Source organism: Mesocricetus auratus, unplaced genomic scaffold, assembly GCF_017639785.1.
Source record: "Mesocricetus auratus isolate SY011 unplaced genomic scaffold, BCM_Maur_2.0 Super-Scaffold_100014, whole genome shotgun sequence".
In the NCBI taxonomy this organism is placed as follows: domain Eukaryota; kingdom Metazoa; phylum Chordata; class Mammalia; order Rodentia; family Cricetidae; genus Mesocricetus; species Mesocricetus auratus.
Window position 1 is genome coordinate 7,563,705 of NW_024429197.1, and position 17,359 is coordinate 7,581,063.

Genomic DNA, 17,359 nt, shown 5'->3' on the forward strand with positions numbered 1-17,359 from the left:
TTTAGGAAGGAGTGAACCCTGAGCAGAAATTACAGCGAGTTTTTAAAGCTTAAAACTGCAAACAGGGTGGTGGGGGTACAAGGGGAGTTTGGAAATTGGTGCCAGACCTTCATGCAAACATGGACGCTTGTGGCTGTCTGGCTGACTGGCTTGTTATCTGTCTCAGGCAACGTCTGTCCCCTGGCTGAACTTTGTGACCCGCCTAGAACCTTGAGGTCTGGGGAATGATCCCAAGTCCTTGAGGACTGAGGTCTGGGAAATATTTTCAAGTCCAAGTCCTTGATGACCACCAGGGAAGGATGTCTATCTTTTTTTTTTTTTTTTTTTTTTTTTTTTGGTTTTTTGAGGCAGGGTTTCTCTGTGGCTTTGGCTTTGGAGGCTGTCCTGGAACTCGCTTGGTAGTCCAGGCTGGCCTCGAACTCACAGAGATCCGCCTGCCTCTGCCTCCCGAGTGCTGGGATTAAAGGTGTGCGCCACCAAGGCCCGGCCATACCTGGCTTTATTTTATTTTACTATTCATTTTTAATGTGTATGCCTGTTTTGCCCACATGTATGTATGTGCATCACGTGTGCCTGGTGACCTCAAAGATCAGAAGAGGGCTTCCGCATCTGCTGGGACTGGAGTTACAGCCAATTGCAAGCAGCCATGTGGATGTCGAGAATTGAACCTGAGCCCTCTGGAACGGCAGCCATTGCTCTTAACTGCTAAGTCGACTTTGCATCACCTTCCCCCCTTTAAATGTGGGCTCCAGGCATTGACCTCAGGTCCTCATGTTTGCAGAATACGCACTCCACAGATTGATCTTAACCCAGCCCCAAGAAGTGTGTTTCTAATGTCCAGTTCTGGAAGACACTCAGGTATTGTACCGGATACATTGTTACAGCTGTCATCAGATAAAATGTTTTACTATAATCTTCTATGCTCTACAGCTACAGAATTAAGTGTGGTAACATTCTATTCTGGTCTATGATCACCACAAGAGGTCATCTCAATAGGAGGGATGGTCTGGGCCAGGGCTTCTTCAGAGTATGAGAATATGACGAAGTGTTTGAGACGATCATGTGCTAATAGTTACTCAGAGCCAAGGATGTAGCTCATGGGAGAGTACTTGCCTAGCAGGCAAGGGCCCTAGGTTCCATCTCCAGGCCTGGAAGAAACTGTTTTTATTTAAAGTGGAGAGTTAACTAATGTCACTTAGGTGATTTGTGGGACAGTCCCGGGTGGTGGTGGTGGTGGTGGTGGTGGTGGTGTGTGTGTGTGTGTGTGTGTGTGTGTGTGTGTGTGTGTGCATTTTTGGTTGGCACACCTGGCTGGGGGATTCTACTGACACCTCGTAGTAGAGGCCTGGAATGCAGGAGGCAGAGGACCCGACTTGAGTGGGATCTGATGTGCAGGGAGGGGCTGAGACCATTTGGGAAAGGGCAGGATGGTGGCTTCAGCTCTTCCAAGAACAGGAAATTGACATCGAGGAATGGGTGGGAGAGTTCAGGCCCTTCAAAAGAAAAGCAGAGGTATGACCACCTCCCCCCCTCCCCGCAGCCTGTGTTCGACCTCTGCAACACCACAGAAGCAACTACAGACACCAGGGGAGAACTGGGAAAGATCTAACTAGTGACTTCTAGACACCTGGCCTTGTGGAAGCCCCATGGTAAAGACGGACCTGCTGGCCAACACCTTGCTTGTCTACTGCAGCTCAGGGTGTGAGAGGTGGCTAAATGCGTACCAGTGAGTGAAGGAATTAAAAGGTAAGGAAGCGGGGTTGGAGAGATGGCTTAGAGGTTAAGAGCACTGACTGACTGGCCCATGCCTTTAATCCCAGCACTCGGGAAGCAAAAGCAGGTGTATCTCTGTGAGTTCGAGGCCAGCCTGGTCTACAGAGTGAGTTCCAGGACAGCTTCCAAAACAATACAGAGAAACCCTGTCTCGGAAAACCAAAAAAAAAAAAAAAAAAAAAAAGAGCACTGACTGCTCTTCCAGAGGTCTTAAGTTCAATTCCCAGCAACCACATAGTGGTTGACAGCCATCTGTAATGAGATCTGGTGCCCTCTTCTGGTGTGCAGACAGACATGGAGGCAAGTTGTTGTATTCATAATAAAACTTTTTTTAAAAAAGTGTAGCTGGGTGTAGTAGTATAAACCTTTAAAAAAAAAAGCAAGGAAGCAAAGTCGGAACTAGGGAGGAGGGATACTCAGAGTTGAGTTCTCTTTTTCTTTCTTTCTCTTTTCTTTTTCTTCCTTTCTTTCCTTCTTCCTTCCTTTCCTTCTTTCTTTCTTTTTTTTCAAGACAGGGTTTCTCTGTGTAGCTTTGGAGCCTCTCCTGAAACTCACTCTGTAGACCAGACTGGCCTTGAACTCCCAGAGATCCATCTGCCTCTGCCTCCCGAGTGCTGGGATTAAAGGCGTGCGCCACCAATGCCCAGCTCTTTTTCTTTTTAAAAAGATTTATCTTATTATTGATACCCGTGTGTGTGTGTGTGTGTGTGTGTGTGTGTGTGTTGTGGCACGCAGTACTTGAGGAGGCCAGAAGGAGTTACAGGTGGTTGTGTGCTGCCATGTGGGTGCTAGGAACTGAACTCAGGTCCTTTGGAAGAGCAGCAAGCTCTCTCAACTGCTGAGTCATCTCCCCAGCTGCCCTCCCCCTCCACCTCCAACACCCCTGAGTTAGCTTCTGTGTGGCAAGTTACTTCCTTCATCTGGTCTAAATTTCCCCATTCCAAGAATGCGGAAGTTGGAGAGAAAAGGTACTGCTAAAACTTCCACACCCCTGACTCACCCCTGACCTATCAAACCATCCACAGACTACTTTTTTTGTTTGCTTGATTTTTTGTTTTTCGAGACAGGGTTTCTCTGCGGCTTTGGAGGCTGTCCTGGAACTAGCTCTTGTAGACCAGGCTGGTCTCGAACTCACAGAGATCCACCTGCCTCTGCCTCCCAGTGCTGGGATTAAAGGTGTGCACCACCACAGCCTGGCTCATCCACAGACTATTATTAATCCGTCTTCTGGCTGGGGGTAGGGGGATGGGAACAGGGATCTACATATCTAGTCAGCTTCTAAGTGAGGGGCTGTTGCTGGCCTTGAACCCATTCAGGCCCACGTGGTCAGTAAGGGCATCCCAGGTTCTCCCCTTTGTCTCCTGTCCAGATTGACAGGGGCCGCTCTCCTTCCTGTCAGTCACAGGTTAGGGACTCAGACCCAGCCTTTCCAGTTCTCGTCCTGTGAGATGCTGCCACCTGCTGGCTGTGTCTGAGCTGTGCTAGGCCCCAAGAGGTGTGGAAGGGGAGACCAGACTCCACCAATTGTCCTCTGATCGCTAGGAAAACACACACTCACACACCAACAATAGATCTTTCAATGCAAAGAAGACAACAAGAAGCAAACAGCATAGAGAGGTGTAAACACAAGGGGGACACAGATGGCCAAAGTTGTTGTCTTGAAAAATCAAACCAAACCAAAGCAAAACAAATAATGTGTCACAAATAATTTTATCTTTTGTTTTTTGTAGTTTTTCAGATTTCATTTTCACTATTGTTTAAAATTATTTTGTTTTTGTTTTGTTTTTTTTCATATTATTATTACTAATTGTGGGAGGCTCACAACCATCAGTAACTCCCATTTTGAGGTCTATGATGCTCTCTTCTGACCTCTGTGGGCATCACCCATGCATGTGGTACAAATACTATACATGCAGACCAAATATTCTCACATAAATTAAACAAAGAAATGTCTTTTTAAAGTGTTTTCTGCTCTTGTTGTGGTTCAGTTCCCAGCACCCAAACCAGGCAGCTCCCACCCACCTATAACTGTAGTTTTAGGGGCTCTGATACCATATTCTGGCCTTGGTGGGTGCCTTCAGGTGCATGAGCATGTGTGCGGCACATATGTGTGCCGCACACACACACACACACACACACACACACACACACACACACACACACACAGATAAGGTAAAATGAATGTAAATGTTTTGCTATATTGCTCTAGCTGGCTTGGTTGTTGCCATGTAGTGTAGCCTGGGATTTTCGGCAATTCTCCTGCCTCAGTCTCCTGAGTGCTGGGATTATGGGGGTACACCACCATATCCAGCTGTCTTGAGCTCTTTTGTTTGTTTTTGTTTTGTTTTCCAATACGGAGTTTCTCTGTGTGGTGCTAGCTGTCCTGGAACTCACTCTGTAGACCAGGCTGGCCTCAAACTCACAGAGATCTACCTTCCTCTGCCTCCTGCATGCTGCGATTAAAAGTGTACTCCACCACTGACCATGCCATGGCACTCTGGTGGGAGTCAAAAAACACCTTGAGAGTCAGTTCTCTCCTCCCACCATGAGGGTCCCAGAGCTTGAACGTCAGGCTTGGTGACGAGCACTTTTATCTGCTGTGCTACCTCACAGATCAGGCCCCTGTCTTAACCCTTCTCTGTAACCTGTACAACATCTAATTCAATGTCAGGGGCTGAAATGGGACCCAGGAGAAACATTTAAGTGGATACCTCCCCACTTAGGCTGAAGCATTGAGCCAATTATCCCCACTCATTAATGAACACAAGATAAATATAGAACACCCTTAAAAATACATTTTAAAATCCCCTATGTTCCAGAGTGCTTCTAATGCAAGCTTCCTATTTTGGACTTTAAACCTAACCCGATATTTTCTTTCCAGAGAGTTTGCCAGGGTGGTCACGAAGGAAGGAGAGTTTCTCAGGACTCTGGCAGCCACTCCCAGCCCCATTCTTGAGAGTCACAATCTGCTGGGGAGGGCACGGAGAGGTGGGGCCACTTGAAAGCCGAAATCCCTCAGGACTAGAGACTCTGTAGAAACTTGTCTTTTGCGTGTGACCTGACCCAGAAACTCGGGGGAGTTTGAGTGAGATGGTGATGTTCTGAGGCAGCTGCCTATGAGTGTCCATCAGGAAAATACCCACAAGCCTGGGGACCTAAGGAAGGGGGACTATTTACTGTGTTCCTGCTCATTGGTGCACCTAATCTAAAGAGCATTTCTCAAATTTATTGGTCTAGTGCAACATCAGAGGGAGAGGGAGAGAGAGAGAGAGAGAGAGGGAGGGAGGGAGGGAGGGAGAGAGAGAGAGAGAGAGAGAGAGAGAGAGAGAGAGAGAGAGAGAGAGAGAGAGAGAGAGAGAGAGACTCTCCTGCTCCCAGCAGTCAGCTGAGGCTTTGCATATCACAGAACTGAGTCCTAAATGAGAACAGGGAGCAAGAGCAACATTTCCAGCTCTCAGATGTGGAGGCAGCCATCCTGCACAGAGAATACAGTGCGCTGTTTTTTGTTTTGCTTTTGCTTTTTGAACTGATGCTGTTGTGTTGTTGATTTATTTATTTTATTTTCCTTTCTTTCCCATGTTGAGGCTGGCATGTTGCCCAGACTGGTCTTACTATATGGTCGAGGATAAATGTGCCTGTGAGTGTGAGCACCCCAAAGCAACTGCGTAAAAGTCACGGGACAACTTATGAGCGTTGTTTTTCCCTTTTCACCACGTGGGTCCTCAGGATCAAACTCAGGCTGTGATGCCTTTACCCACTGAACCATCTTTTCTGGTCATGATCCAACTGCCTCTGCCTCCCGAGTGCTGGGATTAAAGGCGAGCACCACCACCACCTGGATGGTCGTGATCTCGAACCCAAATGGGATTAAAAGCATGCGCCACCAGGAAGAGCTGAGGACGGAACGCAGGCTTTGTGCTTGCTAAACAATCACTCTACCAACTCCTTGGGGCTTTTTCTTCCTCCTTTCTTCCATTTTTTCTCACATGTCCCAGGCTGGTCTCAAAGCTGATTATGAAGCTGAGTGTTGTTTGGTTTTTGTTTTTGTTTTGTTGTTTTTTTACTCACTGGGGGCCTGCTGCCTAGTTTTCAAATAAATACACAGAGACTTATTCTTACTTATGAATGCCCTACCTTAGCTTGTTTCTAGCCAGCTTTTCTTTTCTTTTTTTTTTTTTTTCTGAGACAGAGTTTCTCTGTATTGTTTTGGAGGCTGTCCTGGAACTCGCTCTGTAGACCAGGCTGGCCTCGAACTCACAGAGATCCGCCTGCCTCTGCCTCCCGAGTGCTGGGATTAAAGGCATGCGCCACCAACGCCCGGCTCCGAATGTAACACATCTTAAGCTAATATTCCACAATAGCTGAGGATGGCTCATCTTCCTGCTCCTGTGACCCAAATACAGGGATCAAAGGTTTGCATCACCACTCCAGGTGCTTTTGTTTTGCTTTTTGGGACAGGGTCCTGCTATGTATTGAGAGTTGAACTTGATCTCACCGTCTTCCTACCTCTGACTCTAGTGTTAGGATCCCCGGTGTGCAACACCGGACCCAGCCTAGGGTTCTTACAGAGTTCAGCTTGAAAGGGAAGAAGGAAGGGGATTGTTCTGAGTTATGCCCAAGGCTGAGGTGGGAAAATTGCCTAAGCCTGGGATACATAGTGAGTTGTAGGTCAGCCTGGGTTCCAATGGGGCTCTGTCATTCTGTCACCAAAAAAAAAAAAAAAAAAAAAAAAAGAAAAAAAAGAAAGAAAAATGAAAAAGCAGGATTTGGCAGCCTACACTGGTAGTCCCTACATATGTGAGGTGAAGGCCAGAGTCATTCTTTGCCTCATCTAGAGTTCAAGACAAGCCTGGGTCACATTCGATCCTGTCTCAAAAGACAATAAACAAACTGAATCAAAATTGTGGAGAGGTTGGAATGTCAGAGCCAAATTACTTTTGGCTCTCTTTAGCCCTCACGATAGGCATTTCTTGACCTCCTCTCTACCTGACCTAACAGCTTTGTGACCAGTAGGCAAATCTTTTGGAATGTACAAACAACCAACAGAAAAGCTAAGAGTGTCATTAGCTAGCTTCGGTGGCCTCTAGCAGAAGCTTCCCTCCTTCGTGGTAATCTTCCTAATGTTTTCCCTTAATGTGTCTGAAAAGAGCCTGGATTACAATTAAAATGACAGGATGCTTTCATTTACTCTCTCATATTTGAGACCTCTCCAGCCTTGAATACCACCAATAAAATCCCATTAAAAAAAAAAAAACCTGAACACCGGGTGGTGGTGTTATACACCTTTAATCCCAACTGAGGAGGCAGAAGCAGATGGATCTCTGAGTTCGAGGCCAGCCTGGTCTTCAGAGAGAGTTCCAAGACAGCCAGGGCTCCACAGAGAAACCCTGTCTGGGGGGGGTGGGAGTGGGGAGTATATTTTAGCACAGAGTCTTGCTCATAGTAAAGAGCTCAGCACTCACTGTTATTGTCCAGGAAGTATATTTGTTTTTTGGGTAGTGCTGAGTTTGAACTTAGAGCCCTGTGCATGTTAGGCCAGAAATATACCACTGAGTTGTATGTTCCCAGCTTAGAACAGTGTGTTTGGAGTATGCAAAAGACGATGCTCATGAATATCACGTGACACCTTCAACAAAACTAAGACAACAAAGCAGACAAGGGTGGAGAGATGATTGCAAAGTCCAAGCTCAATGCACTGGGGTCCCCAGACCACAGCTGGACCCTGAAACAGGAGAGTCGTGAGTTCAGGGCAGCCTGGAGCATTTGGGGGGTGGTCCCCCAAGGAGAGGTGAGGGTGGCATGGTCCCTGGCAGGTCAGTTCACTTCCTTGAACAAGAGGAGCTGTGGGCTCCCTCATTGCCTACTGTTGCCAAGAGTGGAAGCTTCATTATCTGTCAACCAGGTCAAGCTGTTTTAATCATCTATGAAAACAATGGAAATTTAATTTTTTTCCTGTAGTAAAATATGGGCTCTTTTGTCCACAGGATCTTGATTTTCAAAGTCTCTTCCTGAACCAGAGCCAGAAGCCAGACAGAAAACATTGGCCTGCTTTAATCCATGGAAAATTCCAGATGTTTGTAGCTTATCAGCTGACAAGTTGGCAGCCAGGAAGATGTTGATTTCAGTGAATCAAGAGACCTTATTAGTTCCATGTTCTGTGGAACTAAGAGCTGCCCCATAGGGCATGTTGTATAAGAGGCCATATATAGTATGTGACCTTAAAAACACCTTTAAAAACTCTTTCAATTATTTCACCAGCTCTTCTTTCAGACCCAAAGTCAGAAGAGCAGCCATCACTAACAAAAAGAGTGCCTCCAGGGCTGGGACTGGAGTACAGAATTTTTCTTTTTTGGTATTTCCAGGTAGAGTTTCTCTGGGTAGCCTTAGCTGTCCTGGAACTCTCTCTGTAGACCAGGCTGGCCTTGAACTCACAGATATCTGCCTGTCTCTGTCTCCTAAGTGCTGGGATTAAAGGCATGCGCCACTACCACCCAGCTCAGTCTGTTTTTCTTTTCTTTTCTTTTTTTTTTTGGTTTTTCTTTCTTTCTTCCTTTCTTTCTTTCTTTTTCTTCTTCGAGACAGGGTTTCTCTGTATTGTTTTGGAATCTGTCCTGTCCTGGAACTTGCTCGGTAGACCAGGCTGGTCTCAACTCACAGAGATCCGCCTGCCTCTGCCTCCCAAATGCTGGGATTAAAGGCATGTGCCACCAATGCCTGGCTTAAAGATTTTTTTAAAAGATCTCATTATAGATGGTTGTGAGCCAACATATGGTTGCTGAGAATTGAACTCAGGACCTCTGGAAGAGCAGTCAGTGCTCTTAACTGCTGAGCCATCTCTCCAGCCCTTTTTTTGGTTTTTCAAGACAGAGTTTCTCTGTGGCTTTGGAGGCTGTCCTGGAACTATCAGCTTGTTTTTCCATACAACCCAGGATCACCTGTCCAGGGATGGAACTGCCCAAATTAGGCTGGGCCTTCCCATCGAAATTATTGAGAAAATGCCCAACAGACTTGCTTACAGACAACTCTGATGGAGGCATTTTCTTGGTTATGGTTCCCTCTTCCTAGACAACCCTGGCTTGCATCAAGTTGACAAAAAAGTAGCCAGGACTTAAACCTATATGTTAACCTCATGACGAGATCTTTTCTTTTCTTTTCTTCTCTTTTCTTTTCTGAGACAGGGTTTCTCTGTGACTTTGGAGGCTGTCCTGGAACTAGTTTTTGTAGATCAGGCTGGTCTTGAACTCACAGAGATCCGACTGCCTCTGCCTCCGGAGCGCTGGGATTAAAGGTGTGCGTCACCATCGCCCGACTACATGATATTTTCATAGCTGGAAATTTAAGGGAAATTTATTTATTTATTTATTTATTTATTTATTTATTTTTGGTTTTTAGAGACAGGGTTTCTCTGTATTGTTTTGGAGGCTGTCCTGGAACTCGCTCTGTAGACCAGGCTGGCCTCGAACTCACAGAGATCCGCCTGCCTCTGCCTCCCGAGTGCTGGGATTAAAGGTGTGCGCCACCAACGCCCGGCTAGGGAAATTTATTTAAGGAGGTGAGAATTTATAAGGAAATCCAGGTCAGCATAAATAGCAGAAAACTATAAACACTGGATGACTGTAAAATTAATGACATATGGTCATAGCATAAAATTTCACTAATAATCATGCATGCATGTTTGTATATACAGGGAAGCATTTCCACAATATAGTGTTTTATTTTATTTTATTTTTTACATAGTGAGTTTTATATTTATTTATTTATTATGAATATAACATCCTGCCTCTATGTATGTCTGCACACCAGAAGAGGGCATCAGATCTCATTATGGATGGTTGTGAGCCTCCATGTGGTTGCTGGGAATTGAACTCAGGACCTCTGGAAGAGCAGTCAGTGCTCTTGACCTCTGAGCCATCTCTCCAGCCCCCAATATAGTGTTTTTAAAAGTGAAAATAAAGTAGGCTGGGGATGGTGGTGTACACCTGTAATCCCAGCCCTTGGGAAGTGCAAGCAGCGAGGTCGTTCAAGGCCATTCTCAGCAGCAAAGCAAGTTTGAGGCCAGCCTGAGGAGCACCAGGTCCTGTTCAAACAACCCACTTCTACAACAGACCTAAGCTACATAACCCAGGATGTTTAGAAAATGTTCTCTCCTGTGTAGGTGAGATCTGCATAGGAAACAGGGACTCCATGACAAGGGACTGGCAAGAATCACTCAGAACAGTGACTGAACTAACACTGGACTGGAACACTCACGGGCCCATCCCCCAAGACCCTGAAGGTGCAGTGGCATTCTGTAGCTCAGGCAGCCGTGTTCTTTAAGGTCTTGAAGGCTGAACCCCTCCCTGAGCATCGTGAGAGCCGTGGGAGTTTCCCACGGACTTCCGGTGCTCTGTTTGGTAATTAGAATCAGATGACTGGCGTGGCTGACAATAGACTTGTAAGTTCTCCGGAATGTGTGAGCTTGTGCAACCAGCCCCAGATGCTTCCCCAGGAAACAAATGCACGGTGTGCGTGAGGGTTTTCGTACCAGTTTGGTAACGATGTGAGAGCCCTGAATCTCGAAGACCCACAGGCTGGTGCTCTCCGTTACCGTTTTGGCAGGTATGGATTTTCTGACAGACTGAGGCAGGCCATCAGCTGGCCGGCCTGCAGACATCCAAACGGACCCCGAATTTATAAACAAACTTAAAGAAGTAAGCACAAGCCTTAAGCAACCTGTCTACAAGCCAATTAGTAGACTAGAGACTTGTAAAGGTGTGGCCCACAGGGTGTCCTTGCCAATTCCCCTGGCCCTCCAGAGTCTAAGAACAACAGACCCCGGCAGCCACTTGGCCTGTCCTCTTTTAGAAACACTTTCTTTTCATTCTGCTGCCATTTAGATTGGGTGGCGAATGTTTACAAAACTGTGTGTGTGATGTGTGTGCAGGCCCAAGAGTGCCTGCTGAGGTCAGACGCTGACCTCCCTGGATGGCTTGTGGCACTCTTTGCTTACATTGTTTCTTCATTTGTTGTGTGTGGGTGTGGATGCCGCAGCTGTCAGAGGACAACTTGTGGGAGTCTGTCCTCTCTCTTCACCATCTGGGCCCAGAACCCAGCTCATCCGGTGTGGCAGGAGGGGCTATACCACCTGAGCTATTGAGCCAGCCTCACTTTTTTTAATCAACACAGGCTCTCACTACGCCTGGCTTAGAACCCAGAACTCAGAGATTCACCTGCCTCTGCCCCCCAAGTGCCGGAGTTAAAGGTGTTATGCCCATGTCTGAGTCCTCCACTTTATTTTTTGAACTGAATTTGGGGTCCACTGGCTGGACTGCAGCTCGTGAGTTCCCAGAATCATCATTTATTTCTCTCCCACAGTAGCTACAAACTTCTGTCTGAGCCCAGAGGTTCTGAACTCAGGTCCTCATACTTCACAGCAACACTTCACCACTTAGTACTATCCCTACACACACTTTTACTGATTAATAATGAAAACATTCGCCGGCCGCGGCGGTGCACACCTTTAATCCCAGCACAAGCAAGGCAGAGGCAGGCGGATCTCTGTGAGTTCGAGACCAGCCTGGTCTACAGAGTGAGTTCCAGGACAGCCTCCAAAACAATACAGAGAAACCTTGTCTCGAAAAATCAAAAAGAAAAAAGAAAGAAAGAAAAAAAGGAAAAACAACAACAACAACAAAAATATTCTTCTGTGGGAAAACCTTCAGGCTGAGCCTCCTCAGCAGTGGCAGGTTAACTTCTAATTCCCTAGCATCAGCAGGTTGTTTATGTCTGTAGTTGGCACTGACTTTTTTTTTTCCAGCCAAGAGTTTCTCTGTGGATAGGTAAGACTTCATTTACTTTTATAATCCTAAGGTGTGGCAACGGTCCCAGCTAGATAAATTCTGGCTAAATAAATATTTTAAATCAAACACCCAGCCTTGGGGCTGGAGAGATGGCTCAGTGGGTTAAGAGCACTGGCTGCTCTTCTAGAGGACCTGGGTTCAATTCCCAGCATCCAACTCACAACTGTCTAGACCTGGTCTCAAAAAGAAATAAAATCCAGGACAGGCTCCAAAACAATAGAGAGAAACCCTGTCTCGAAAAAAAAAATAGAAAGAAATAAAAACACTGCCACCTTTGTTAGCAATTTGCTCCTAACCTACCGCCCACCCCCTCCAGACAGGCTTTCCCTGTGTAGTCCTGGCTGTCCTGGGATCAAAGGTGTGTGCCACCAGGCCTGGCTAACATGTTTCTACTTGAACTGACAACCAGTGACTGACTGGATTGTGTTTGTGGAACTGATTTTTGTTCTTTTGTTTTTAGAGACAGAGTTTCTCTGCGTAACAGCCCTGGCTGTCCTGGAACTCCATTTGTAGACCAGGCTGGCCTTGAACTCACAGAGATCTGCCTGCCTCAGCCTCCCGAGTGCTGGGATTAAAGGCATTTTTTTTAAAGGTTGGTATGGAGACCAAAGAGATGGCTCAGTGGTTAAGCACACACGTGGCCTTTGCAGAGGCCGAGCGCCCACAAGGCAGATCATCCTCATCCGTAACCCTTATCCAGGGTCGGCCACCCTCTTCTGGCATGCCAGGGCACTGCAAGCATGGAATGCAGACATCCATATACACAAACACATAAAACAGGAATCAGACAGGCAGACAGGATGATCAGATGCTCTGAAGAGGCAGTATTTTTCACACACGGTCCCCAGTTCAGCACTCTGGTGGCTGTTGGTAGCTATTAACGAATGAGCTACAGATAGCAAAAATAGTCTGACTTCCACCTTGAAGAGAGAGAGCAGTTCCGCAAGATGGCAAGACACAGGCTTCATGCTACCCAACTCCCTGGCAATGTCAGCAACAATCTATGTGTCCTCTAGGTCAAGCACCTTTTAGGCACAGGGAAGAAATAAACACTCTACGGTACATGAATTTAGGCTCTAGAATCTCACTGCAGCATCAAGCTCGGAAGTATAGTACCCACTGAGATTTTCTGAATCTTAAGACACTTCCCTGGTACAATGGGTATCAAACAGCACCTTGTCCTTAAAATTGCTGTAAGGATGAAATGAAATAAGTATAAGTCTAGTATAAGAGGGGTGCAGAGTAAGCACACATGATATACGTGTACAGGGCTGCAAAATTCTGGGGGCAACCGCATCACAATTTGGAGCCAATGAAATGTTTTTGTTTCGTTGAGACAGACAAGAGTTTTGCTGTGTAGTCTGGACTGATCTGGAAATTGAGAAACTCGGATTACAGGAATGAGCCAAGACACCCAGCACAAATCGATAGATTTTTGGATCATTTACCCTCAGAATTATTTATAGAATTTAGTGTTCACCTTTAAAACCATTGATCCTGGGATACATACGACTTTTCTTTTTCAAAAACAAAACAAAACATGTCCCTCTTCTTTCTTCCCTGAGCCTTGCTGTCATACTTGAGCGGCATCTGTTTCCTCCCCGGTTTTCCCCACTTACTAAACAAGGTAAAAAAATAAAGATGTAAAATAAGGGACCAGCCAGCGCTGTGTTTAGAAAAAGCCGACCCTGATGGTGGTGACTGTTTCAGGTCCAGCAGAAAACCCGAAATTAGATCAGAGGGGGAACGCAGAAGGAAGAGAAGAGGGTCGTGTGCTTGATGGTTGCAGGACTCTGGGTGGGGAGGACGCGACCCATTGCAGCCTGGGGGGCCGCTAAACGACTGCAGGGCAGAGAGAACCAGGAACAAAGACGGGGCAGCTGGGCAGGGGCCTGGCCACCGAAGCAGCTGGGTATTTTCTACTCATAAAAAACCTGGCTATGCGACCAGCCGCACACACCCGCCAGCCCACGGGAGAGGCTCCGCAGCGCACCTCCCAAGGCCGGGCAGTTATTCCCGACATGCTCCTCCCGCAGGATTTCAAACCACCACAACAGGCTGCCCGCACTTAGTCCGGCCTGCCCCAGCAACAGGCGGTGGCCGGCGTCTCATTGGCTGCGACGCGCGGAGCTGCGTCCCTATTGGGTGCGGAAGCGCCGGCCCTCTTCCGCGCTCGCAGCGGCCTCCATTTTGTCGGAAAAGGTAGAAGGAGCTTGGTTGAAGACGGAACTGGGGTCTGTGACTTGCTCGCGGGCAGTGTTTGATCGGTGCATCGTTTCTCCCTGGAAAGGGAGGGAGGCTTGGAGGTCGAGAGGGAGTCACCGCTGCCGCCCGAACTCGAAGTCGGTGAGTGTGGCGGGTGCGGCCATGTTGGCCACCGCGGGCCGGCCCCATTGTTGGCCGTGCTGAAGAGGAAGCAGGGTCGGGCTGCGCGTCTCCCCAGCTGAGCCGTGGGCCATAGGCAGCGAACCTGAGGCTCGTACTTCAGGTGGCAGGGAGGGCGGACCTTGTGACAAAAATGAGGGTGTATTTGCTAGTTTGACTGATTAGAACTGTGAAAAACCTCGATGACTGCTCACTTTAGGAAGGCGTGCGTGGTTAAAATTGTTACCGTTCGTTTCGGGACCGGGAGTGTAGAGTCGTAACTTAAAGCACTGTGTACATTGTTGGGAAGAGCCTTGGTGTGGAAGTGTGTGGGGTTGGAAGCAGAAAACCCAGACTTAAAAAAACATGGTCCCTAGTTCTTTGATGTGGTCACAGAAGCGAGAATGCTTTCTAAGTTTGACTTTAAAACGCGTAGACAGGCCTCAACAAGACATCGCCAAGAGTTTTAAGTTAACATTTATGAGATCAAAGTCATGGTCTCATGTATCTTCTAGAAACCTTGGTAGCCATTTACTTATGTGGAAAGTTAAGTGTTTAAGCGATCACTTTCTTGGGTTGTTTTCAAGTAATTATCTTTCCTTTTCTAGCTAGGACTTCTCTCAAACTTGTGTGCTGAGGAGACTCGATGTTGGCCTCAGCTCCTAGGCTGAAATCAGCAGATTGGCTCATGAAAACTTATGTACTGAGACAAAGAAAAGGATCTAGCAGAAAGCAGCATCTCTTATCCTGGGCTTGGCAGCAGGGAAGAGGACAAGGAGTGGAAATCCTGCAATCTGAAAAGCAGACTGAAAGGTGTGTATACTATTTTATGATAGATGCAATTCTAAACCATTAAGTACTGGAGCCATGCTATATCCCTGCAGTCCAGGCACTCAAGAGGTTGGGGTAAAACTGCTTCAAGTTGGAGGGCAGTCTGGTGTAAGGTGACCCTGCCCAAAAGGGGTGATGGTGAATTTAAGTGTGGTGGTCATTTTCTTAGGCTGTATTCAAGTACGTTAATTTTATTTAGCTTTCACAAACAGCTGGTATTTGACTTCAAACTTGCTTCAATATTTTTGAGGCAAATAGTCTGTTGGGGCAAGCCTGTCTCATGACAGCTAGCCTTATTTTCTTTATTAACATTACTAGAATTGGAACTTTGGGAACTTCAAAAAGGACATGTGGAATTTTACTAGTTTCCATTTATTTACTTACAGGTGACAAAGAAGCTGAAGATGGGTGGTGGAGAGAGGTATAACATTCCAGCCCCCCAATCTAGAAATGTTAGTAAGAACCAACAGCAGCACAGTAGACAGAAGACCAAGGATCAGAATCCCCAGATGAAGACCGTTCACAAGAAAAAAGAAAGAGGACATGGGTACAGTCCACCGGCAGCTGCATGGCAGGCCATGCAGAATGGGGGAAAGAACAAGAGCCTCGCTAACAACTCCAATTGGAATGCTAGCTTATCAAGTCCAAGCTTGCTTTTTAAGCCTCAAGCTAACCAAAACTATGCCGGAGCCAAATTTAGTGAACCACCATCACCAAGTGTTCTCCCCAAGCCACCCAGCCACTGGGTTCCTGTTTCATTGAGCCCTTCAGATAAGGAAATAATGACATTTCAACTCAAAACCCTACTTAAAGTCCAGGTTTAAAATCTTAAGTACTACTTTTAAATTTTGTGATATTCACACAGCCATCAGTTAAGGTTTGACTTTAGGGAAGTTTTATATAAAACTGCTAATTTATAAGTATAAACAGACATTTATGTACTGTATGGAGTATTAGGATAGTTTAATTCTACTTGGTAGTTTTGCTAATTGAAGCTTAGATTTGGGGATCAATAACTAGCTTTTTTATTGTCTAACATGAACCGAAACAACAAAAAAAGACAATAAGCATTTAGCTGAGATATACAAAGACTGCAAAGAAGGTGCACAGTTGAGTTACATGTAGGGACCCAAACCATAACATCATGGGCATCTTTGTAAGTAGCTGCTCATCTGTTTGTGGTAAATGTGTAAAGGGCATTTGGAGCTTATTAGAATTAGGTTAAGTAGATGGCCCAGTGGTCATTTCCTAAAGGCAGTGGGCAGGCATTTATGTACCAAATTTTTTTTCAATCAAATTGTTGACTAGCTTTCAAAGAAAAATTTTATTTGATAGCATCCTACAAAGCTACTGATCTGGACTCACCCCTACAAAGCTTGCTTTGCAGGGAGTTGTGTATGTGAAAATTAAATACCTACAGAAGAAAAGAGCCATGTAAATACATGTAATACGCTTGTAACATATGTAAAGTTTTCTGGCCTTTATTCTAAAAAGACTATTTTTAGTGTGAATTTGCTGAATGTAAGACCATGGACTTTTTTTTTTAATACTATGGCCTAATTTTAGAGGTCTCCAGTTTTAAAAAATTGCTCTTGTGCTTAAGTGCCAGTGTACTGATGTGATTGACCAGATTGTGACCCATACAAAGTAAATCTATTATTGTATTAAATTTTGTATCAAAAGGCTGTAAGCTAAGACATTTCCTGTCTTTAGAGATTTAAGATTCTTTCCACCTTTTTAAATACAGAGATTAATTTTGACTTTATCAAATCCTAAAATTATTAAGTGACCTAGGATTATTTGTGTAAAGTTTTCAGTGCTTATAAGCAAAATAGTCAATTAAGTTCAAAACAAATACTGCCCAAATCAAACATTAAGTATCCTAAGGGACAAGTCTATAAAATTGTATGATTTTGAAGTGCAAAATTCAGAAATAAAATTTTTTTCCTCCCCAATGATCGTTTTCATTTTAAGGATTTGCGGCTACTAATCTTGGGGTATGACTGTTGGTATGTGAGAATACTGCTTTGCTTACTGTTTGTTAAACTGGACCTTCTTTTGAGTCTGTCTAGCATGCTGAGATTAAGGGTGTGTACCACCATACCCAGCCATATATTAAACTTCCTTTCCTGCAGTGCTCATAGTAAAAGATAAAACCAAACTTGTGCAACCTTACCAATGTTGAGTTTAAGACAGTTCACAGAAAATTGTCAGGATTCAAACTAGCAAAAATTCTTTAGAATGTGTAGGCAAAGGGAGTGAGATCAAGTCTGAGATCCAGCAAGGGCTACATGGAGACTTTTGTCTGAAAGTAATCAGCAATTGTATAATGGCTCCGTGGGCAGATCTACGTAAAAGCGCTTTAAATTACTTGATCAATGCCGCATGAAGGCCATACTTTCATGCAAGATGCAGGAAGTATTTGGAGGAAAAGGTTGAATTATCATTTGATGTCTTAGTATAATTCTGTGATCAAAGCTAATGTTAAAATCTTTCTTCTGCCTTTGCCTATACATTTGTTTTTGATGTATACGTTAGAATACAGGATTATA

The 17,359-nt window shown here is 45.5% G+C and overlaps 1 protein-coding gene and 1 long non-coding RNA gene across 3 annotated transcripts; both read left to right on the forward strand.

Annotated features, from left to right (window-relative positions):
- Positions 1 to 490: 490 nt before the first annotated feature.
- LOC121143892 lies at positions 491 to 8,022 on the forward strand. The gene is made up of 3 exons (XR_005881183.1): positions 491 to 858; positions 1,541 to 1,746; positions 7,758 to 8,022. It is a non-coding gene; the product is annotated as an uncharacterized LOC121143892 (long non-coding RNA).
- A 5,753-nt stretch (positions 8,023 to 13,775) lies between these two features.
- Positions 13,776 to 16,762, forward strand: Pnrc2 (proline rich nuclear receptor coactivator 2). Of its 2 annotated transcripts, none has more exons than XM_040756357.1 (3): positions 13,776 to 13,958; positions 14,585 to 14,789; positions 15,194 to 16,762. In XM_040756357.1, the coding sequence occupies exon 3, from the start codon at positions 15,212 to 15,214 to the stop codon at positions 15,629 to 15,631; it is 420 nt and encodes a 139-aa protein (XP_040612291.1). In that variant the 5' UTR covers positions 13,776 to 13,958; positions 14,585 to 14,789; positions 15,194 to 15,211; the 3' UTR covers positions 15,632 to 16,762. The 2 variants fall into 2 exon arrangements, with proteins under 2 accessions (XP_040612291.1, XP_040612292.1); XM_040756358.1 differs by having other exon boundaries at positions 14,589 to 14,789.
- The last annotated feature ends 597 nt before the right edge of the window (positions 16,763 to 17,359 follow it).